The 24,823-nt window shown below is 48.4% G+C and overlaps 1 protein-coding gene across 2 annotated transcripts in view; it reads right to left on the bottom strand.

The window, feature by feature from the left end:
- Positions 1-24,823, bottom strand: part of TOP2B (DNA topoisomerase II beta) — a 934,132-nt gene that overhangs the window by 68,946 nt on the left and 840,363 nt on the right. For both annotated transcript variants that reach the window (XM_069648849.1, XM_069648850.1), the window contains exons 32-34: positions 22,038-22,114; positions 21,806-21,943; positions 4,475-4,606 (exon numbers count right to left, since the gene is read on the bottom strand). In XM_069648849.1, coding sequence (XP_069504950.1) covers positions 4,475-4,606; positions 21,806-21,943; positions 22,038-22,114 — 347 coding nt within the window. The remainder of the gene's footprint in view (positions 1-4,474; positions 4,607-21,805; positions 21,944-22,037; positions 22,115-24,823) is intronic.

Genomic DNA, 24,823 nt, shown 5'->3' with positions numbered 1-24,823 from the left:
AAATCCGTATCACTGGCAGCTTGAAAGCATGGGACGCTGACATGCTGAGAAGGTCCGGGCACCAGATCTGCCTCGGCCACGCTGGCGCGAAGAGGATCATCCTGCAAAAGCACCGTCCGAGTTGACTGATGACTAAAAGTAGTAGTGGCAACAGAGGGAACACGTATAGGAACAGGCCTTCCCCAAGGAAGGAGAATGCGTCGCCTATGCTCCCCGGCTGGGGGAACCAGCTGGCGAAACTCTGGTACTTGGGTCTCGTCGCCGTCATTCAAAGATCGATATGGGAACTGCGCCATTTGAGGTAAAGGTTGTCCACTTGATCCTGCCAAAGCTCCCACTTGCGGCAGGAGCGCAGCTCCCTGCTGAGAGAGTCGGCGACAGTGTTCTTTACTCCTGCCAAGTGAAACGGTATGAAGAACATACCCTGGGCGACGGCCCAGTGCCACAAGTCCAGAGCCTCCTTGAGAGAGCTGGGAATCTGGTACCCCACTGCTTCCGGATGTAAAACATTGAGGTGGTATTGTCTGAAGACCTTTGCCACTTTACCCTTGAGGGGCGGCAGAAACGACCTGATGGCCCAAAACACTGCCCGTAGTTCCAGTACGTTGATATGCACCATCTTCTCTTCCGGCAGTTACAGGCCTCTCCCACAATTAAGTATTGTGGTGGAAGGTACCGGTCATCAAAGCATTCATGGAGGGAGTAAAGAGACTCCACCCTCCAATTTCAAACCCACCGCCAGGATGGGATCTCAAGGTAGTACTCGCTAAGCTCATGGGACCTCCCTTCGAACCAATGCACAAGTCAAGTCTTAAACACCTGACTTACAAGACTGCCTTCTTAGTTGCTATTACTTCCATAAGAAGATTTGGTGAATTGCAAGCATTGTCAGTGCAGGATCCTTTCTTTGTCATACACAAAGAGAAACTGGTTTTATGTACTCATCCTAGATTCTCTCCTAAGTTCATCTCTAAATTTCATGTGAATCAGTCCATCGAGCTTCCGGCTTTCTTCCAGAACCCAAAAATCTCAGCAGAGGTAAAGCTCCACACAAAGGTTTCTTTGATAAATACTTATTCATGTATCTATCAGTTATAAAACATTCATAAGGAGGCAATTATATATCACACAAAAGTACACTTCAATACTATTTCAGAAATACTTTCCAAGAGGAGTAAAAGGCAAAGATTATTAGACCACGAAAAGTTAGTTATTCTTACACAGTGCAAATACATTTAGAGTTCACCAGAAGAGTCAATTCAATAGGCTAGGCCAAAGTCAATGGGCTAAAGTCTTGGATAGGATAAAGCAGTTCTGGTAGATAAATGGAAAGGTCTCTGCAAATGTTTCTTAGGATAGTTTGTAGCAAGAACAATCATATGTTAGGTCACAACCTGATTAGGCCTGTCAGTTGGGAAAGTTTCAAGCACTTTCACCGCGAGAGGCAAGTACTCTCAGTCTGGTTTTACAGTACCTTTACAACTGAAGAAAAAGATGCAACTGATGACTTCTGTGCGTGGCAGTTCCTGCAGATCTCACTGTTCCTGGTCCTCAATCGTGGGGACAAGAGGGAGGATGTTGGGGGACTCCTGCACTGCACTGGGACTGGTCAAAAAGCTGGCAACTGGCAAATCTTCATTCCGGTAGCTGTAGTGAAGCTGGTGTCCCTCTCCCTGGTTATTCGGTTTCCTGCAGCACTCTGAGGAAAATACAACCAGCTCCGAGATTGGTATCCAGGTGGCTTACTGTCGTGTTGATTGGTCCCACTAACTCAAAAAGAAGAGGTCGCCCTTGTAGGGGCTTCCCTATCGAGATGAACTTGGCGATTCGGACCTGCAGCAGGGCATCACGGACCAAACCAAAGGTCCAGGAGTTGCAGCAGACGTCCTCTTCAAGCTCGTCTTCGGTTCTTTCGTTCCAGTGGTCGACTCTGCCTTCCAAGCCAAGACACTTGCCTTTTATTCAGTTCTCTCCCATTCATTCCAGCCTAGCTGTAACACACCTAGCAGGGTGGCTGTCCTTGCCGCTTAGTCAGAATTCTCATAAATGTGCTAATTCCCTTCACCTTAGAGACCCCCCCCAGCAACTTTGCTGGATTTTGATGACTTGATTTTTTTTTTACCTGGAAAATGTGAGCCTTATTTCCCCACTCATGTATTTTGATGTGTGTTTTACTATTGTGTTCTTCAATTACAGGGTTTTAGACAACTCCATAGGCATCATCTTTTCATGTGTGTTACACTGCACCCTCAGTGCAGTGACACAGGGAAGCTTTTTAGGCTGTCCCAAGGTTTAAATACCTCTTCTGGGATAAACACTGTTTCCCAGAGAATGTAAGGTTAAATTGACTTTACTGGTCTTTTTAAATTCCTAGACCTAGCAACACTATCTTACAATAGAGTGCTGGACGAGTTGCCTAGTATCCCCTATGTCTAGAAACTCATGTAGCAGTCAAATGTTACCCTTTCCTATCGAAATGGCTGGTGGCAGTGGTTTTACAACGAACTACCATGTTTTTCCCGACTGCGAACACAGTAGCTAAAAATCACAGCAGCCATGTTTCTCGAGATGGCGCCTAAGCCCCCTTTGCTTTAACAGGACCACCCCGTCTTCTTTTTTCACCATTTCTTTTTGGAAAGGTCCTTCTAGAGTTTGTCTCTACGCGCCAACCAGATTTGGTCCCTTTGTCCCTACGCCTTTGGCGTGCTTCAGGACTGAAGACTACCTCGGGTGCCCGAGTGTCTGGGGTGGGCAGGAAGTGAAGGAGGTGCCCGAAACTCCCTGTGCTTAGACTCCTAGGAGACCCAAATGCACTCTGGCGTGATTGGCTGGCTGACTGTCCGGCAAGGACAGCCACCCTGCTGGGTGAGTGGCAGCTAAGCTGGAATGAATGGGAGAAAACTGTTTAAAAGGCGAGTCTGTTGGACTGAAAGGCAGAGTCAACCACTGTAACGAAAGAAACGAAGACAAGCTGGAAGCGGACGGCTGCTGCAACTACTGGACCGTTGGTTTGCCCAGTGGAGCCCTGCTGCAGGTTCCGAATCGCCATGTTCATCTCGACAAAGAAGCCCCTTCAAGGACGACAACTTCTTTTGAGTTGGTGGGACCAATCAACTCATAAGCCACCTGGACACCATTCGCAGCGCTGGTTGTATTTTCCTCAGAGTGCTGCAGGAAACCGAATAACCAGGGAGAAGGACACCAGCTTGTGTGCTTGAAGACAGCTACCGAAATTGAAGAATTGCCAGTTTGCCAGCTTTGTGACAAGTCCCCGTGCGACAAGTCCCCGTGCAGTGCAGGAGTCCAACGTCCTCTCTCTTGTCCCCACGACTGAGGTTCAGGAACAGCGAGATCTGCAGGAACTGCCAGGTGCAGAGGTCTTCAGCTGCATCTTTTTCTTCAAAATAAGGTACTGTGAAATCCCGACCGAGAGAATTTGCCTCTCACTGCGAACGTTCATGGAACTTTGGCAACTTGCAGGCCTAGTCAGCTTGTGACCCGACATATGAACCTTTCTTCCGTGAACTACTTCCAACAACCGTGGCAAAGACTTTTCTGTTTAAATACCAGAACCGTTTTTACCTATACAAGACACTCGACGTTGGCCTACCTATTGCATTGAATCAACTCCTCTGGTGAACTAAAAACTATTTGCACTGTTTTAGAGTAACTGTAATATTCGTTTTATTAATGTATGCCTTTTTGCTCCTACTTCAACTGCTCTGAATGCCATTTTGCTCCTGCTTCAAAGTAGTGTAAATGTTTCAGAACCGATTAGTGTGAAGTATTGTAGTATAATGTTGTGTGATATTGATTGCCTCGTTTGAGTGAATGTTTTCTAACTGACTGTGTAATAAATTAAGAAGTGTTTTACCAAGAACCCTTGAGTAGAAGTGTATATCTGAATACTTGCGATTGTAGACCTCTGTGTAACATCAATACAAGCTCACATTCCCTCTTGAGATAAGCCTGGCTGCTCAGCTCGCTACCAAAAACTGTACGGTACAGACTTATACCAAAGGTTGGTTTTGGTTACACCTGTAGTCCTGTGTGTAGTGGTCCCAAAGGGTACTGCATCCAAACTTTGCCTAACACTAACCAGGTGGCATACAGACAAAATGACCCATCCCCCCAAGCCTCATCAGAGGTGCAGTATTGGCTTTCTCCCTTCAATTTCAATTGAGGAACTGAGACATGCATGTTCTAAGGAATATTCCATGTTCTGTAGGTTCCCACCCTCAAGGCCAAAATCTGATCCTCAAAGTGATTCAGTTTGCAACGAGCCATACAAAAAAAAAAACTCTGGAACATATCCCACAATGAACAAGTAGGAAAAACTGAAATAAAGAAATTGTCTGTTTCTTTGTTTTCTACTATGTGGCTCTTTTGAGACGAGCAACAACAGTTTTGTAAAAAATTGATAAACGCAATTAAACACAAAGTAAATAAATACATGTTAAAAATCACTACCAACCTTTGGGTGTTACTGCCCTCTTTGGAGTGCTGAAGTCCAACTCTGTATCAGAGAGTACAAAAGCATCTTCAGCTGTCTTCTTCGGCTTTGGTGGCCTCTTAGGCTTTGGTGTGCCATCCAACGGCGTTCTTACTGTTTAACAATGGAGAATGCATGAGCCAAGATATCCATTCAAAAATGTAGAAACATGTATGAGCAGGTGAAAGTAATCAAGCTATTCATTACAAGACTAAACTGTCAGGCTGATTTAGGGGTTGTCAGTAATTAAAGTTACTCACCGGAGTGACCACAATGCTCTTGATATAATATCCTTAACGCGCCTGCACACAAATGTTTCAAGGCGTCACAAAATAATGGATGGGAGACACATGGAAGATAAGACAAACATTCCTACTAAACCTTTGTGTCAATCATGATCGCGCAAGTGCGAAAACGAGTATTAGGCAAGATTGTATGTAGTAACCCTGTGGGAGACTACACCAGCCTTGACCTCTTGGCAATAGGTAACCCAACCTTTGGTAAAGGCCTGTACTACATAAGTTGGTAGAGTGACTGAGCAGCCAGGCTTATTTAAAGAGGGGTCAACGTGAGTTGTAGAGATGCAACAGAGATTCACAGTGACAGGTATTCAAATAACACTTATACTCAAGGTTTCTTATTAAAGTAATTATTTATTAATTCAACAGTCAGTTTTAAAATAAGCCTTCTTTAGAAAGGGCAATATGCAACAATAAAATACACTTCAAAAATGGTTCCAGCTGGCTTCTGTTCCTGTGTGGCTCAGCAGATCCTGTTGCTCCTGGGCCTCAGTCATGGGAACAAGAGGGAGGACATCTGGGGACTCCTGCAACACAATGGGAAGGTCGGTGGCAAAGGGCAAACTTCAATTCAGCTGCACTTCGCGGTTTTAGCTCATCGCGTCTACAGCAAATAGCAACAACGTGGTTCTCGGATACCACTACAGACATTCCTCGCATCTGGGGTCCAGCACTCTGTTGGAATGGCTCAGGCTTGGTCAGTCCTGCTTCAGGGAATTCTGGAGGACCTTCCTGGCGCTTGGGTCCGACTTAAAAGCGATGCACTCGATCTGGCGTTCCTCTCCCTGGCACTTCGGTTCCTGCAGCAGAAGTACAGCCAGCTCCGAGAGGATGTCCAGGCGAGTTCACTTTGGGGTTGATCAGTCCCACCAACTTAAGGGGAGTAGTCTTCCTTGCAGGGCTTCTCTAGTCGAGACACATTCAGAGCTTCAGCACAGTAGCAGGGCTTCACCGGGTAAACCAACGTACCAGGAGTTGCAGCAGGCGTCCCTTCCAAGTTCTTCTTTGGATTTCTTCCTCCAGTGATCGTCTCTGCCTTCCAAGCCAAAAAGTTTCGCCTTTTATGCAGGTTTCTCCCATTCGTTCCAGCCTCACTGTCAATCAAACAGCAGGGTAGCTGTCCTCCAAGGACAGCCAGCCGGCCAATCACCTTTGGGTGCATACCTGTAACCGAGGGGATTAAGCAGAGGGAGTTTTGGGCACCTCTCTCTCACTTCCTGCCCCCGCCAGACATACTGGAGCCAGAGGCGGGCTTCACTCAGGAATCCCGCCAAAGGCAAAATGAACAAAGGGACCAAACCTGGTTTGGCGCGCAGAGTAAATCTCAAGAAGGACCTTTCCAACAAGAAATGGCGAAAAAAAGACGACTAGGGCTTTTTGACAAAATGGGCACCCACGAGTGCCTTACTGCAGCTGCGATTGCAGCCCGTGGTAAATTCACACAATGGTAGTAAAAAGTAAACAACTGCCATTAATTGTAGAAAGGGTAACATAAAAAAGTCACATGAAAAACTATTCAAAGGCGATACTAAGTAACTGTGTGCTGGGTCTAGAAAGTTACAAAATATAAGTAAAGTCAATTTCATTTCACTGCTCTTGGAACCAGTAGCTTCACCAAGGGAAGGTATAAACCTTAGGGAAATCTAAGGGACTTCCACGTGTCACTGCACTGGAGGTGCCTTGTGTCACAATGTAATTATGATGCCTATGGAGTTTGTCAGACTCCAAAGTCAAAAGAAACACAGAGTCCAAATCACAGAAAAATACATGAATGGGAAAAAGTTCACTCTCTCCAGGTGAGAAATTAAAAAAGTCCAGCAAAACAGCTGGTGAAGGTAGAAGGGAATTAGCACATTTCTCCCTAACAGTCCCACTAACCCAAAGGGAAGAAGTCGTGCGGAGCTTCTCTTGTCGATCAGAAAAATGAGTTTCAGCACAGCAGCAGGGCTTCACTAGGCAGTTCAACAGTCCAGGAGGATGCAGCAAGCTTAGTTTCACGGTTTCTTCGTCAGGATGTCTTTCTCAGTGGTTGACTCAGTCCAAGAAGCCTTGACATTTAAGCAGGTTTCTCCCATTCAAGCACAGCCTAGCTGTCGCTCTCACAGCAGGGTTGCTGTTCTGAAAGGACAGCGAGTGAGCCAATCAGGACTGGGTGCATTCGAGTAACCATGGAGACAAAGGTCAGGGGAGTTTTCGGGCACCTCCCTCACTTCCTGCTCTTGCAGACACACTGGAGCCAGAGACAGGTTTCAGTACTGAAACCCGCCAAAGGCAAAACAAACAAAGGGGTCAAACCTGGTTTGGCACGCAGAGTAAAACCCAAGAAAGACCTCACAAACAGAAAAAGGCATAAAAAAGAAGGCAGACGCCATTTTGACACAATGGTTACCCATAGGTGCTATAATGCAGCTGAGGATTCAGCCTGCGGTAGAAAAGCACAATGGTAGGAAAATGAAACCACTGCCACCAGCCATTTAAAATAGTGAGGGTAACATACAAAAATTATAAGTTACTCACCGTAGTGACTAACGTACTCTTAGTCCATACCTCCATACTGTATGGGCGTCCCTTCCAAGGGACCGGAGACGGAACCTTTCTCACCAGAAAAAAACCTTCTTCCCTGTTAAATTTAGAGGCGCGCGGCCCAGGGAGCATGTGCTGCCCTGACTCCGCCCTCAGGCGCCACACCTCAGTCCCCATTGACGCGTCGACAACAGATTTAACATTGCCTAATGACACCAGTATTATTAGGGGGGGAGGTTGTTGGGACGTATGGAGGAAAGGGGACTATGGACCAAGAGTACGTTAGTCACTACGGTGAGTAACTTACGTCCCGTCCCCTTTCCTCCATACTGTATGGGCGATTACAACTGATTGTAGCCCCAGGGTGGAGAGAAGACCCTCCTTAAGCAAATAGGTTCCTGAGAACTGCCTGTCCGAAAGCTGCATCAGATCTGGAGCCGGCATCCAACAGTAATGCTTGCAGAAAGCCGAGGGAGGGGCCCAAGTGGCGCCCTGCTTATGACTTGTCAAGGGACATGGCGATGGAATGCAATGGCCGTTGCCTTGGCCCTGGCTGCGTGGGCATGCATGTTGGCCGGGAGCGGCTTGTGCTGGGCCTCATCGGCTTCCTTGATGGCAGAGACCATCCAGTGGGATATGGAGGCCTTAGAGGCCTGATCGCCTCGTCTCGAGCCCCCGAAAGTGACAAACAGGGCACCCGACTTGCGAAGCCCTTGGTCCTTTCCAAGTAGAATTTGAGGGCACGCCTGACATCCAGGCAGTGCAGCACTCTCAGTTCTTCATCCTTGGGATCGGGAAATAACTTAGGAAGGACTATTTCTTGGTTCAAGTGGAATGCAGATAAAACCTTGGGCAGAAATGCCGGGTGCGTCTGCATGACTACCTTGTCCTTGTGAAAGGTGGTATATGGTTCAGAGGCGACCAGCGCCTGGATTTCGCTGACTCTGCGAGCCGAGCTAAAACCGACAAGTAAGGCCATCTTGATGGTGACCAGCCTAATGTCCACGGACGCCATTGGCTCGAATGGTTTGTGCGCCACGGCGCCCAAGACTATGTTAAGGTCCCACAGAGGGTGCGGTCTCTTGACGGGCGGGTAGAGCCTAGCGAGACCAGAGATTTTTCTTGACTATAGAGTTTGAGGAGGAAAAGATGCCTTCCTCCGAGTTCCTGTAAGCCCCAATGGCTGCAAGGTAGGTGCGCCAGGTGTCCACCTGTACGCCCGAATGAGCGAGGTTCGCCTAGGAGAGCACGTCGTGCAAACTGCAGGCCAAGGGGTCGACTCCCTTGGAGTCTGCCCAGTGGCAGAATCTGGTCCATTTGCTTTTGTACTGGGACCTGGTGGCCTTGCTCCTGGCGCCCTGTTTGATCTCCAGATTGGCCTGTGAATAGCTAAGGTGCGAAGCATTACCTACTCAGGTACCACGCTGTGAGGGCTAAATTCCCTGGCGCGGGGTGGATGATTCTGCCCCACTGCTGTGCCAGAAGACGTGCTGGACCTGTCGGAAGGTGTATGGGGGAGGCCGAGTAGCTCTGAAAACCATTGCCTGGCCGGCCACCATGGAGCTATCAGAATGATGAGGAGTCGGTGAGACTCCCTGATCTTGCAAATTACCCTATGGATCAGGGGGGTAGGCAGAAAGGCGTAGGCTTTCATGCAGGTCCACTGGAGGTGAAATGCATCGCCCAGAGAGCCGGGGCCCTGGAGACACTTTTTTGTGCCAGGTGCAAAGAGATCCACCTGGGGGTGACCCAACTTGCTGAAGATCTCCTGAAGAACGAAGTAGTTTAGCTGCCACTCATAGTTGTCCGCTCCCAGCCTGCTGAGCCTGTCCGCCTCCAGGTAGGATTCCCCCGAGAGGTGGACTACCAAGAGGAAAATTTCATTTTCCAGGGCCCATTCCCACATGCTGATCGCCAGTCTGCACAGAGGAGGGGATCTGGTGCCTCCCTGCTTGTTGATGTAGTACATGCTGGTCGAGTTGTCTGTCTGGATGAAGACAGCCTTGCCCTTGAGAAGTGGTAGGAATGCTTTGAGCGCTAGTCAGATGGCGTTCAGCTCCAACCAATTGATGTGGTATTCCTGCTCCTGTCGAGTCCAGGTGCCTTTGACCGAGAGATCGTCCAGGTTGGCTCCCCAGCCCTTGAGCGAGGAGTCTGTGGTGATGGTGGCCTGTGGAGAGGGCGGCCGGAAGGGCTTGCCCGTCCGTAGGTTAACGTCCATGGACCACCAAGTTAGGTCCGGGTGGAGAGATGGCGGAACGTTGATCATCTCAGATTGCGAGCCCCGCTCTGTGGTTCCATGAGGCCGCGAAATGCAGCCGACTCCTTCTCATCCTTAGTCTTGTATGCTGCACGGCTAACAGAACCGCCGCTAGTAGACCCAGGAGATGTTGGTACCACCGTGCCGAGGTCCCCTCTCTGCTGAGAAAGTGGGCTGTGGCCTTCTTGATGGCCGAGATCTTGTCTTCCGATGGGAAAACCCTCTCAGAGCACGTGTCCCAAATGAGTCCCAGAATGTCAGTCTGCGTAGGGAGCTGCTGCCACTTCCTGAGGTTGAGCGAGAAGCCCATATCGTGCAGTGTGTTCATAAGGGCATGGGAAGAGTGGTGAACCGCTTCCGGAGATGTAGCCCTGACGAGCCAGTTGTCGAGGTATGGGTAGATCTGGGGAGGGCCGCCACAGCGTTCATGAGTCTGGTAAAGACCCTGGGGGCCGAGTTGAGGCCAAACGGAAGGACTTTGTATTGGAAATGGTAGCCATTATCCTGAACCGTAGGAAAGAACGATGGGGCTGCCAAATCGGAACGCATGGGTACGCGTCCTGCAGGTCCAGGGAGCACATCCAGTCTCCCTTGTCCAATGTCTCCGCTATAAAAGTTGGCTGGCGTAACCATCTCAGGCCCGCCTGGTTCTTCTTCTGAATGGCGAAAATCCTAGAGTAAAAGCCAAAGCCTCGCTGGGAGGCTGGAACTTCCTCCACTCCCTGGTTCTCTATGAGCGACCGGATCTCTGCCGAAAGAGTTGCTGTTCCAACTTGTGGGAGTTGAGGAGGGAGGAGAGGATGGGATGGGATAGGAATGGGATAGGAAGGCGGCACCCCGTGGATACTACGGAGAGGATCCAAGGGTCCGCGAAATTCTGGTGCCAGACTTGTGCATGGGGAGCAAGCCTGCCCCCCACCAGAGACATGTGGACCTGAAGGGGCGTGTCATGCCTCCTTTCCATCTGAGGCTGAGGAGGGGGACTGGAGAAAGCCCTTACTCCCCTCTCCCCGCTTTTTGTTGTTTGTGCCGGTTCTGGGACGGCGAGCAGTCCGGCTGCTTGGATCTGCGTTCCTGGAAGCCGCCGAACCCGCCATAGATATGAACCTTCTCCGAACGCCGCTGAGACTGGGTGTATGATTTGGCGTGGTCTTAGTAAGAATGGATAAAGACTTTGCCGTTTGTGAGCTGTTCTTTTTGACCAGCTCTTTGTCCGTAGAGGAGTGGAAGAGGTCCCCCTCCTTGAATGGAAGATCTAGAATGCGCTCCAGGACATCTGGGTTGAACTTCGTTGCTCGGAGCCAGCCTGTTCTCATGTCTGTGGCAATGCAGATGGCACGGCCCGAGGTATCGATACGCACCACTGTGAATTCCATGAGGTCCTGCGCCACGAACTTGGCCTCAGCCAGCCCTGCCTGAAATCGAGATTGTCATTGGGCGGGGAGTTACGGGAGGAAGTCCGCAATTTCCCACCATAACCGTTGGTTGGCGGATGCCAGCATGGCATCTGCATTGGCCTGACGCAGGTGCAAGGAGGCGCTGGAGATGATCTTCTTGCCGTACGCCTCCAAGATCTTCTCCTCCTTGCCTAGAAGCGCCGCAGAGGAGGCGGCTGAGGACGACTGAGCCTTGGAGTATAGTGATGCTGCAGCGATCACAGAGGAGTGTGGCTGAGGGTGAGTCGAGAGCAAGTGTGTATCCCCCTTTATCTACCTGTACTTGGCGTCTGTTGACTGGCTGGACAGAGTGGGGCTTGAGCCAACCCTTCTTGGCCAGGGAGACTACATTGGTTTGCACTGTAATCGCCGTGCTGGCATGGGGGTGCCTCATGAGGACTTCAGCCAGAACACCCTCTGCCGGCTGTTCGACCTCACGTTGGGGGAGGCCCAGGTATTCCGCCAGGCCAGCAAGATGTTCATGGAAGGCCCTGGCTGAGGATAGTGTATCTGGATAATCGTCCTCGTCCGTATCCTGCAGGTCTGGAGGATCTTTTGGAGGAGGAGGGGTAGATGGCGCCGGAGGCTGGGGTACAGGGACTGCAGCCGTAGGCTGAGGAGGCGGCGGAGGTTGCGGAGTTGGCTGTGGAGCCAGAGGAGGCAGGTGCACCGAGGCCTAGGGGCCCGATGAAGGTGTCTGTAGTGCCTCTAGCATGGCGGGAGGACTTCCCTGACTGCGTCTTTGATGATAACCCCCATCTGGGGAGACCTCATGAGGCCGAGAGCACTTCCTCACTGGCCAAAGAGGTGGCAGGGGGTACCAATGGGGCAGCAGGGGGCTGCTGGAGCCGCTGCATACCCAGTCCGTATGGATGCAAAGGAAAGTTGCCCTGCGCAAATGAAGGGTAGACTGTAGGCCACGTACCTGGTTGAGGCCAGTCCCACCTCGACACTCATTCTTCGCCGAATTTGTGGAATGGCGTTGGGTGGGTGCCCCTTTCCGGCACAGCGACCATTTTGTCGGGCTGCCTGCCACGTGCCTGCGACGTGTTGCTCGGCCCGCTGGGCCCGACCCAAGACTCTTGCGTGTGGATCACAAGGCCTACCCTGCTCCTTCGGCCTCGGCCCGGTAGGTGAGACACCCTCGACACGGGGTCGGTAGAGCTGCGTTTAGGCGCCCCCTCTGACTTACTGCTGGCAACAGGGCGTGGCCCCTTAGACGTGTTGCTGGTAACAGGGCGTAGCGTCTCGGACATGGTACCGGTAACAGGGTGTGGCCCCTCGGGTGTAGACCCATTACAAGAACCCTCAGGTCCCTGGTCACTGCACCCGGGAGGATCCGAGGACCCCTCGACCTGAAGGCCGGTAGCTGAAGCAGCCTCGGGGCACGTGTCGGTAGAAGGACCTGGCGGGCCCCTCCTGCACGGAAGAGTCCCTGGGACGGAGTCTCCCTTTTGGGATACGTTAGAAAATATAGGCGCTACCTTGGGCCTGGCTCGATGCTTCACAAAGTTCTTGAGATCCTCAGGCGGTGACCTCTGGAAGAGCTCCCTCCACCTGGCTAGTCTGTTTTTCAGCGCCTTCAAGGACAGCGAGTCACACGCCGAACATGCTTGCCAACTGTGGTCTGAGCCAAGGCAACGTAGGCAGAGGGCGTGGGGGGTCTGAAGTCAGGAAGAGCCTGTTGCAGCATGGACACCTGCTGAACCCGGTGGAAGTCGACATGCACCGGGGAGGAGCGCGATGCCCGAGGACCGAGTACCTGAATGATAAAAGACAAAAAGACAAAGAAGAAGTAGCCGCGCGTGGAATTACATGGCCGAAGCCAAACCCAGAAGCGCTGGTGAATTCGGCCTTTCTGTCGACGTGGAAAAGGGGACTGAGGTGTGGCGCCGGAGGGCTGAGTCAGGGCAGCGCATGCTTCATCAGCCACGCCCCCACGCGCCTGAAATTAAAGGGGAAGAATGTTTTTTCTGGTGAAAAAGGTTCCGTCTCCCTTGGAAGGGACGCCCATACAGTAAGGGAGGAAAGGGGACAGGACGTCAGAGTGTGTTACATGAGTAAGTAGGAAAAGGGGCTACTAAGTAAACCCCCCCAGCACTCCACATAAGATGGTGTGTGTTGGTCCTATAAAGCGAAAAGGAAAGTAAAGTCAATTTCACTCTACCATTCTTGGGAACAGTAGTTCACTCAAGAAAAGGTATTTAAACCTTATGAGAAATCTAAAGGATTTCTCTCTGACACTGTACTGTAGGTGATGTGTATAACCATACAAAAAGTAGACGCCTATGGAGTTTGTCAGACTCCAAAAACAAAGGAAACAGATAATCTAAATCAGAATACACATGAGCGAGTGAGAAAAAAAAAGCTCACTCACTCCAGGGTTAAAATTTAAAAGTCCTAAATTCCAGCAATAGAGCACAGGGTTTCTAAGGTGAAAGGGAATTCACACAGAAATTAGAATTCTCCCCAACTCTCAGCTGCAGTACAGCACACAAGGGGGACCATTTCCCCCAAATGATCCAGCATTCTTTCTTTCACCATTTCTGGTCAGTCTGTTCCTTCTGGGCTTTTACTCTTTTGTTTGAAATCGGTTTTGAGTCCTTTGTGCATTCTGCCCAGGCTCCAGTGTGTCTGGAAAGGCAGGAAGTGAGGGAGGGACCAGAAACCTCCCTGTCCTTTGTCTCTAGGTGTGCCTGAGTGAAACCAGATCTGATTGGCTGGCTGACTGGCCGGGAGGACAGCCACCCTGCTGAGTGATTGATAGCCTAGGGCTGTGAATGAATAGGAACTTGCTTAAAAGGCAAGGCATTTTTGGACTTGTGGCAGAGTCGACCACTGGAGGACAACATCCGACGAAGACGACGTAAAGAGATGCCAGGAGCACCCTCCAGGACCACGGAGTGCCCAGTGAAGCCCTTCAGCTGTGCCGACCCGGTTTCCCTTTCAACAGGGAAGACTGCAAGGGACAACTTCCTCCCTTGGGCTGCTAGGACCAACTAGCCTCGAGACCAGCTTAACTTTGGCACAGCCCCCGACTTGCTGCGACTTTCCAATGCTGCAGAATCCCAATGCCCAGGGACCCCCAACCATCATCAAGTGCATGGTCTTCTGAAGTGCGAATCCAGCCAAACCTTTGTGCACATCCAGAGGAATCTAAAGAAGCAAGAAATCTTCATCCAGAGTCCCCTCACCAGAGTCCAGGACCGAGGGATCAAGTAACTTCCAACCAGAGCTGTTCGTTCTTAATTGGCGCTGAGAAAAAGGTGCCAAAACCACAAAAGGCAACCAAATCCAGGAGAATACATCGCTGCAGAGGACCTCCCGAGTGCTGTCGCAGTAGCCCGGCAGACATCCTCCCTTTTGTCACCACGACAGAGGATCAGGGTCTGCTACACTGAAACAGGAAGGTATCCAGCTGGAACTGATTCTTCTATTCACAGGTACTGTGGGGTTTGGGGTACTTTACCTTTTGCAGTTAGTGGTGCTTCCTAGCTTGGGGAGTACTATTTTACCCTCTTTTGAGTTGACCTCAACTCACTTACAGTGGCCTCCCAGCTTGTGCTTCAAGGTGGCTCCTCTTGAGCTTCTGTGATTTTCTATTGAACTACTGATTATTTTAAAACATTTTCTAAGAAGAGTGCATCAGAACTTTGAATTGGCCCATTGACATTGGCTTCCCTGGCTCCTTAAAGGCTCCTCTTCTGAACCTATTGGCTTTGACAGTGCTTGTTCCCTCACAGGTTTTAATTGTTGAACACTTATTGCTGGGATAAAAGATTGCCTATATCCCTCTGGAAGAATCTAACTGTTTTTAAAGAGTATGTTCTAATCCAACTATAACTGTTCCCTCCTCATAACTCAATATTAGAATGGTGATCTTGAGTAAGTGTTATTACTGACCACAAATGACGTCACTCAATGTGTTGGAATATGTATAAAATTTGAAAAGTTAATCACCTGCTATATTGCTCTTGTTGAATTGAATCCTAAATTTTGGAGTGTTATTAGTAGTTGCTGCTTTTTAAATATTGTCTAATTATCCTTGTGTGTATATATAAATATTTATATATTAACTCGTAAGTTTGTAAGTGTTTACTTGATACCGGTCTACTGATTTCATTGTGAAGCTCTACAGCTCATGTTACCCCTGTTAAGATAAGGCTGGCTGCTCAGTCACACTACCAGCATGTGTAGTACATGCTTATATTAAAAGGTGGGTTACCTAATGCCAAGAGAAGTCTTGTAAAGTCCCACAATAGTTGGACTCTACAAATTCTTACCCAACACTGGTGGAAGGCGGTGGGATTTGTGTAGTGTGGATCACAGTGAATATTGGTTATATTTGTGCCCAAATCCACCATCCACAAGGCTATCTCCACCAAAAAGGTAAGTAAACTTGTAACAAAATAATGCCAGAAATTGATAATTTTAATGAACTGTCTCTTACTGCACTTACAATGGAACAATTGAAAGATGTATGTGGAACAAGGGGACTGAGTTTAAAGGGAATAAAAATTAGTTGATAAAATTGTTAAATCACCAAAACCTTGAAAGTAGGCCCATAACCCATACTTCCAGCATTGATGGAAGAAATTTATGAAAATGAAAGTTTAGAGCTTAGCTCCAATCTGCCAAATGGGTCAGCAGGCGAGGTTGATACTCAAGGAGTGAGCCACTCCCCTCCAGAGCCTTCTCCTGTGCCTCAACAATCTCCTATCAAGACCCCCGCAGAACACAATGCAAGCCCAGAATATCTCTCACTTGAAAGAATGAGACCGGAACTAGAATTCAAGAAACTTGCAGTACAGTCTGAGGACAGAGACAAGAACTGAAGGCTCAGAGGGAGGGAAATGCAGCACGAGTATGATATGAAAAAGATGTCCCTTGATTCTGCTTCCTTCACAGTGTCTTCTCGATCTACTAGTCCCAAGAGACCTCGCCTACCAAACGAGACTGTCAGTATTTATATTCATAAACTTGATGTGTTGGTTTGTATGAGCCCCACGATACCTGTGTACTGAAGAATTAGTTACAGCTGGATGCCTTCCTGTTGCAGTGTAGCAGAACCTTGTTCCTGGTCCTTAGCCTTGGTGACGAAAGGGAGGAAGTCTCTCGGTCCTGGACTCTGGCAAGGGGGACTCTAGATGAAGATTTCCTGCTTCTGTAGGGTCCTCTGGATGCCCACAAAGTTTTGGCCAGATTCGCACTTCCGAAGACAATGCTGCTTCTGTAGGGTCCTCTGGATGCCCACAAAGTTTTGGCCAGATTCGCACTTCCGATGGTCAGGGGTCCCCGGGCATTGGGATTCTGCAGCCTTGGAAAGTCACGGCAAGTCGGGGGTTGCACCAAAATGACACCTGTATCAAGGCTAGTTGGTCCCACCAGCCCAATGGAGGAGGTTGTCCATTGCAGGTCTTCCCAGTAAAAACACAAAAGGGGTCAGCACATCTGTCGGGCTTCACCGGGCACTTTGTGGTCCAGGAGGGTGCTGCTGGCATCTCTTAACGTCTTCGTCGGGTGTTGTCCTCCAGTGGTCGACTCCGCCTCTGGTCCCAAGAACCATCCCTTTTAAGTAAGTTCCCATTCATTCACAGCCCTATGGCTGTCAATCATCCAGCAGGGTGGCTGTCCTAACAGACAGCCTGCCGGCCAATCAGAACTGGTTTCACTCAGGCACACCTAGAGACAAAGGATAGGGAAGTTCCGGGCTGCTTCCTCACTTCCTGCCTTTCCAGACACACTGGAGCCTGGGCAGGCATCAGGGCTGAAGCCCGCCAAAGGCAAAATGCATAAAGGACTCAAACCTGATTCAAAACAGAGTAAAAGCACAGAAAGTACTGACAAGAAATGGCAAAGAAAAGAAGACAGGGGACATATTGGGAACATGGTCACCCTTGGGTGCTGTACTGCAGCTGAGAAATCAGCCTGCAGATACACGGCACAAAGGTAGTTGTTAGGGAGAATTCTCAGAAATGTGCCAATTCCTCTCTACCTTAGAGACCCCCAGCTGATTTGCTGGACTCTAGGAGTTTCATTTTTTTACCTGGAGAGAGTGAGACCCTTTTTTCCCCACACTCACGTATTTTAATGTGATTTTGAACTCTGTTTCTTTTTGGATGTGAAGTCTGAAAAACTCCATAGGCATCATGTTTTACAGGGTGTCACACGGCACCTTCAGTGCAGTGACACGGAAGTCTTTCAGATTTGCCCAAAAGTTTAAATACCTTCTCTTGGATGAACAACAGTTTCCAAGAGCAGTGAAGTGATATTGACTTTACTTACACTTGTAACTTTCTAGACCCAGCACACACCATTTTACCATAGGGTGCTGGAGGGGTTACTTAGTATCCCCTTTGTCTAGCTTCTCATGTAACATTTTTATGTTGCCCTTTCCTCGATGAATGGCTGGTAGCAGTGGTTTACTTTCAACTACCGTTGTGTGAAATTACCGCGGGCTGCGTTTGCAGCTGCAGTAAAGCACCCAAAGGTGCCATTTTTGAATAAATGGCACCAGTCTTTTTTCATCAATTCTTTGTGGAAAGGTCCTTCTTGAGATTTACTCTGCGCGGCAAACCAGGTTTGGACCCTTTGGTAGTTTTGTCTTTGGCGGAATTCACGAATGAAGCACAGCTCTGGCTCCAGGGTGGCTGGCGGGGGCATGAATCGAGGGAGGTGCCTGAAACTCCCTGGGCTTAGTCTCCTAGGAGACAGGTATGCACTCTTAGGTGATTGACTGGCTGTCCGGAATGAATGGGAAAAACCTGCATAAAAGGCAGGGCTTTTTGGCTTGGAAGGCAGAGTCGACCACTGGACGAAGGAATCCGAAGACTAACTTGAAGAGGACGCCTGCGGCAACTCCTGGACCGTTGGTTTGCCTGGTGAAGCCCTGCTGCTGTGCTGAATCTCCAAATTAAAGAAGCCTCTGCAAGGACTTCTCCCCTTAAGTTTGTGGGACCAATCAACTCCAAAGTAAGCCACCTGGACATCCTCTCGGAGCTGGTTGAAATTCCACTGCAGTTGCTGCTGGAACCGAATAGCCAGGGAGAGGAATACCCGATTATGTGCATTGCTTTTAAGCTGGCCAACAGCTCCAGGAAGATCCTTCGGACTCCCAGGAATCAGGACTGACCTAGCATGAGCCACCGCAACAGAGTGCTGGACCTCAGAAGGAAGGAAAGCCCATCATCTCGACAGCCAGGAACCGCGGTGTTGCCATTTGCAGTAGACTCAAGGAGCTGAATCACTGAAGTGCCACTTGTTTGAAGATTCACGACGTATGCGGTTTGTCACCGTCCCATTGGAGTGCAGGAGTCCCCAGATGTCCCCCCTCTTGTCCCCACGACTGAGGCCCAGGAACACCAGGATCTTCTGAGCTGCACAGGAACTGAAGTCATCTGCTGCCCTTTTTCTTCAACCTAAAGGTACTGTTCAGTCTAAGAGAACTTAACTCTTGTTGTGTAACTGCAATTGTTCTCTATTGGTGAGACCTGTTGTGGTTGCTCTGTAGAGTTGCTGATGTCTTCTTTACTTCACAAGTCTTAACAGCTTGTTTTACCTGCTTTGAATTCTTTTCTGCAAAGACTTCCAAACCATTGTGCAAGACTTACTTACCTGCAAGACGTGCTTCAGCTCACCTAGACTTTTGCCCAAGTGACTTTGGCCTATCCTGGCTCCCTGAATGACTCTTCTGCCCGCTGACATTGTGTTATGTCTTCCTTCCAGGAAGGGGTGAACTAACTTTGCATTGTGGGTTACCAAACATACTTACCTGCTTCAGAATATTTATATGATCTCTTGCTCTGTTCTAATAATCTTTTGCTTTGCCAAACTCTTGAATCTGATTCTAAATGCCAACAGTAGTATATTAATGTCCACAGTGTCCTAGTTACCAAAGTCACCTGAGGGTGTAGAAGTGTGTGTGCCATCACAAAAGGGTACTTGCTGCTATAGAAATATTGACCGTTAAATTAATGATTCTTCAATCAAGAAACCTTGTATGTAAGAGTATTGAGTCCCACCAACCTTTCCGCAAAGCCATTAAAACCAAGCTTTTTGTATGAAATGTACATGACATCAGTCTGTAACTGTATAATGCATATCATGCATCTTATGTAACGATTCTTGTATCTGTGTAATCACGAGACCTCTGGTCACCTGTCGAACCTCTGAATGAAAAGTCCAACAACTTCTTGTAACAGCGCCTTGATGTCCCCGGGCTGCAAGTGCGCTATACAAATGCAAATACATAAATTTGAATACTTCTCACTGTGAATCTCAGTGTAACTCCCCTAGAGCTCACATTAACCCTTCTTGAGATAAGCCTGGCTGCCCAACACGCTACCAACCTGTGTAGTACAGACTTATACCTATTGCCAGGAGGCCAGGGCTGTTGTAGTGCACCCAAAGGGTAGTGCATGTTAGGCAAAGTTGGCATGCAGTACCATCTGGGACCACTACACAAAACTATGATCACAGGTGTAAGCAAAACCAACCTGTGGTATAAGTCTGTACCACACAGATTTTAATAGCGAGATGAGCAGCCAGGCTTATCTCAAGAGGGAATGTGAGTTTGTAAGGGTTTTGCACAAAGGTCTACAATGACAAGTATTCAGATAGACACTTATACTCAAGTTTTCTTGGTAAATCAATTTTTACACAATCATTTATAAAGCATTCACTAAATGAGGCAACCAATATCACGCAAAAATGATACTACAATACCGATTACTAAGCAGTTGAGCTCCCTTGGAGTAGGAGCAAAATAGCATTGAAGTGGGAGCAAAAAGGCATAAGTTAATAACACAAATAATATAGTTACTCTAAAACAGTGCAAATAGTTTGAGTTCACAAGAGGAGTTGATTCAATGCAATAGGTCGGCCAAAGTCAATGGGCTAGTGTCTTGTACAAGTAAAAACGGCTCTGGCATTTAAAACGGAAAAGTCTTTGACACAGTTCTTACAAGTAGTTCACTGAAGAAAGGTACATATGATGGGTCACAAGCTGACTAGGCCTGCAAGTTGCCAAAGTTCCACAAAGGCAAGCTCTCTCGATCGGGTTTTCACAGTACCTTATATTGAAGAAAAAGATGCAGCTAAAGACTTCTGTTCCTGGAAGTTCCTGCAGTTCTCAATGTTCCCGAGCCTCAGTCGTTGGGACAAGAGGGAAGGACGTCGGGGGACTCCTGCACTGCACAGGGACTGGTCATAAAGCCGGCAAATTGGCACATCTTCAATTCTGGTTGCTGTTCTTCAAGCACACAAGCTGGTGTCCTTCCCCCTGGTTAATCCTAACCAGCTCCAAGGGTGGTATCTAGGTGGCTTACGAGTTGATTGGTCCCAACAACTCAAAGGAAGAAGTCGTCCTTGAAGGGGCTTCTCTGTCGAGAACATTGGTGCAGGAGTTGCAGCAGCCGTCCTCTTCCAGCTCGTCTTCGGTTCTTTCATTCCAGTGGTCGACTCTGCCTTCCAAGCCAAGGGACTTGCCTTTTATTCAGTTCTCTCCCATTCATTCCAGCCTAGCTGCCACTCACCCAGCAGGGTGGCTGTCCTTGCCGGACAGTCAGCCAGCCAATCACGCCAGAGTGCATTTGGGTCTCTAAGGAGACTAAGCACAGGATGATTCGGGCACCTCCCTCACTTCCTGCCCACCCCAAACACTCGGGCGTAGGAGGCGGTCTTCAGTCCTGAAGCCCGCCAAAGGCATGGAAACAAAGGGACCAAACCTGGTTTGGCACGCAGAGAAAAACTCTAGAAGGACCTTTCCACAAAGAAATGGTGAAAAAGAAGACCGGGGACCATTTTAACAAGGGAGGCTCAGCCCCACTTTGAAAAACATGGCTCCCGCAATTTAACTTTAGCTGCGAACAGTTCGCGGTCGGGCTAAATCATGGTAGTTCATTGCAAAACCACTGCCATCAGCCATTCTGAGAGGAAAGGGTAACCTGTGAATGCTACATGAGTAACTAGACACAAGTTATATGAAGTAACCCCTCCAGCACTCTATTGTAGGATAGGGTGTGCTGGGTCTAGAAAGTTACAATGGTAAGTAAAGTCAATTTCATTTTACTGCTCTGGGAAACAGTAGTTTATCCCAGCGGAAGGTATTTAAACCGTGGGAAATCTGAAAGACTTTCCTGTGTTACTGCACTGAAGGTGCTTTGTGACAATTGTAAAAGATGATGCCTATGGAGTTGGTTAGATTCCATAACCAAAAAGAAACAGCTATAAACTCACACCAAAATACATGAGAGTGGGAAAAAGGGTCTCGCTCTCTCCAGGTAAAAAAAATCAAGTCCTCAAAATCCAGCAAAGTTAATGGCGGCCTCTAAGGTAGAGGGAATTAGCACATTTCTGAGAATTCTCCCCAACATTTTTGCTCTGTGTTGTGTTTTGGCTTGTCCTCAGGGTCTTCCTGTTCACCATAATGGGGGGGGCCCTCCCAAAATCTGATTAGGCTATTGGCTCAAAAGGGACCACCATGCAGCTAAACATATATTTAGCTGGCAGAAGCTTTCTCTCTTGGCAGACATTCTGATTATTCTAATGACAATGTTGGTTAGCATTTATTTTTTCAATTAAAGAAATACAGCCAATGCGATTTAAACTATGTTCTTTTAGCTGGTCTAACTCAGCATAAGACAACAATGGTCTGAAATATTTCTTCCCTGGCAAAGAGAAGCTTCACCCAGGGATACACATAACCGGGATTTGAACCAAAGTGCTCAAATACATCAAGGAATACCAAGGGCAGAATAATCATGTTTATTGTATGTAAGGTGTTTTCTGTACTTACCTTTTTTCACAGACACAGTTTTACTCTGAGCTTTTTCCGTGGGTTTGGGAATGACTGAGAAGGGAGGCTCTTCATCAGTATCATGAGGAGGGGGGTGCAGAAAAGAGTCCTCTTCATCGCTATCTAACTTCGTAGAGTCTGGAGAAAAAGAAAAATCACAGTTTGTTTTTCCTCAAATATTAGTTATCAGAGGTGAAAATTGCTTGAAATTTTAAAAGTGGAACTCACATACCCTCTTCTTTTTGGGAGTAGGAAGGGAATGAGAACAGCTCATCAAAGTCTCTCTTTTTCTGTTCAAGGGTTGATTTGCTAAGTAAAAAAAGACATACATTAAAGTAGGATGCCAATGCGCTAAGCACCCTCATGCTGTATATTGAATACATGTCTATGTTTAGGCTTTCCATGCAAAGTATCCACCTTCTCATACATTAGATTGGTCTCAGAAGCACTCAACTATAAAAGCTACCAAAGGCATGTCACCATTAGGACTGATTTTCTATACTCTGGCCTGGTGGACAAATCTATAAAAGGCCAACCTATATTTTAACAGCGACAACTCTGGGGAGCTGCAGCCAAACCAGTTCAAGGTAGCAGTGACGAGGGTCTAGGCGAAGTCTCAAGTGGTGGTGAGCTTGTAAAGGGTCCACAATGAGTACACATAATGGGAATCATAGATTACACTTAGATAGGATGTATAAAAATACATTTATTAATGGTCAAGCAAAACTATGAAAAATGACTAACAGGTAGAAATATCACACCACACTTATAGATTACAAATATACAGTCACTGGTTAAGTGCATAATACAAATCAAACCCCTGTAAAAGAAAGTGCAGAATAGATTATGCACCAATAGTCCACAGAGAGTTAACCCTACCTTCAGTTGTCCTTCCCTAAATTGTCTGGGGATGTATGCCCAAAGATTCCGGAAAGTTCTGACATAGTTGGTGAACCTGCAAAACAATGAAGGTAGGGTCTCTGGGGTCCAGTGAACAGTTCCACGGGTTAGAGGACAATGTATTCCAACTAAAAGAAGCATCACCAAATTTTGAAATGCTTACACTAGCAAGCTATGGTAAAACCAAAGTATAGTAAAAAGTTTTGTAAAAGTTATTAAAACTTTTAAATGGATCATAGGGGCAGGTAAGAACAACTATAATTAATCCCCAACCCCCTACTCCAATTCTTCCCCAGACTTGACGGGTCAATGGAAGTGGGCCCGAGGTTGCTTTTCCCGCCGTTAGTCGGAGTCCTCGATTTGCAGGGGTTGCAAGTTCTAGCTGATCTCCGGTTGGTGTCTTTCGCTGGTGCAAGGACTCTCAGATGGAGAATGCAGAAAAACTTGATGCAGGACCAATCTCAGGACTGGACTTGGGTAAATTAAGCTGTTTAACGGTGGCCACTGCAGCACAGCGACGCAAAGGACCTCCCTTGTCGCGGTCAGACTTTCCCTCCTATCACAGGTCCCCTTGAAGCTAGGAAGCCAACATTTCGCTGAGGTGAGTCTTGTAGGAAAAGCTGAGGAACCCCAATGTTCCAGGTCGATACTCGAAATGGCAAAGTCGGTAGCACAAACTTGGAGCTGGTCAGTCACAAGACAGACCAGAGACGCTTCCAAAGGCTCTTCTTTACAGGTACTGAGCAGACGTCAGGAATGGATGTTCCCTCCACTCCACGGTTCGCAGCTCCCTTGCAGGACTGCTGAAGATCACAAGCAAGACCAGGCTCCACCAGGACAGCAGCAGAAGTTGGTTGCCAGTCCTCCTTCTGTTTGGTCTCTGATCTCTTCACAATTATAACCGCTGGACAGGAGTCTTGGCTCCTTCAGATTACTCCAGGATCTCTGAAGAATGGGTCCCGGGGTCCTCTTATCCTAAAAGCCAGTTAAGAGCTGAAACCCCCACTCATCAATTGCAGGACTAGCCCACACACAGAACCCAGCAGTGGTCCATTGAGGACCACTGGCGGGAACATTCATGCATACCACTCACACACTGAAACCAGTTTGTGGATTGGGACCAGACAGTCTAAGCCCATATCCTGCCAGCAAACACACGGAACAAGTTACTTACCTGTAACTGTTGTTCTCCAGCATGGGTCTGGCATGGATTCACATGCTCATGAATATTCCCCGTCGTCAGGCTGGGAATCCTCGGTAAAGAAAAAAACCAGTATCAGTTTCGTTTCTGATCTGTCTTTCGTAGTAATAACCAATCACTGGTCTCTGCGTCATACTGACCACAGCCAATGACTGCCCTCTACCTAAGCACCGCCTCTGGCAGCCATCTTCAGATTTGGAAGCACGTGAAGTGGCAGTATGACCAAGTGAAGAGCCGCAGAGGGGTAGGCGGGAGGGTTCGCATGTGAATCCATGCCAGACCCATGCTGGAGAACAACAGTTACAGGTAAGTAACTTGTTCCTTCTCCAGCATGGGGTCTGGCATGGATTCACATGCTCATGAATAAAGAATACATAGCAGTACACACATGCACAACCACGGGAGGTGGCAAAGGCTCAACATTAAGCATTACATCAAACTCAACATTAAGCATCTTACCTCCTCACCAGGCTCACCTCAGGCGAACAGGTTGCGCAGCACTGCTTGGCCGACCCTGGACTCCTCCCTGGAATCCCGATCGACGCAGTAGAATTTCGTGAAGGTGTGCGTCGACCTCCACGTAGCAGCCCTGCATATGTCCAGCAGGGGCACACCAGAAAGGAACGCCGTGGTAGCTGCGATCGCTCTGGTGGAATGGGCTCTCGGACGGCCAGGCAGCGGTCGGTTTGCCAACCGATGACAGTACATGATACAGCCGGAGAGCCATCTGGAAATGGAAGCCTTCGAGAGAGCCTTCCCCTGATTGACAGGTCCAAAATTCACAAAGAGTTGTGACGTCTTCCGAAAACACTTCGTGCGGTCCACGTAGAACTTCAGCGCTCTAGCCACATCCAGCGAGTGCAAAGTCCTCGCAGCTGGCGACGAAGGCGACGGGAAGAACACAGGCAACACCAAGG

The sequence above is a fragment of the Ambystoma mexicanum genome, chromosome 2q (genome assembly GCF_040938575.1).
Source record: "Ambystoma mexicanum isolate Mex_15411 chromosome 2q, UKY_AmexF1_1, whole genome shotgun sequence".
In the NCBI taxonomy this organism is placed as follows: Eukaryota; Metazoa; Chordata; class Amphibia; order Caudata; family Ambystomatidae; genus Ambystoma; species Ambystoma mexicanum.
The sequence above is the reverse complement of the archived record's forward strand: the minus strand, read 5'-3'. Positions and strand labels throughout refer to the sequence as shown.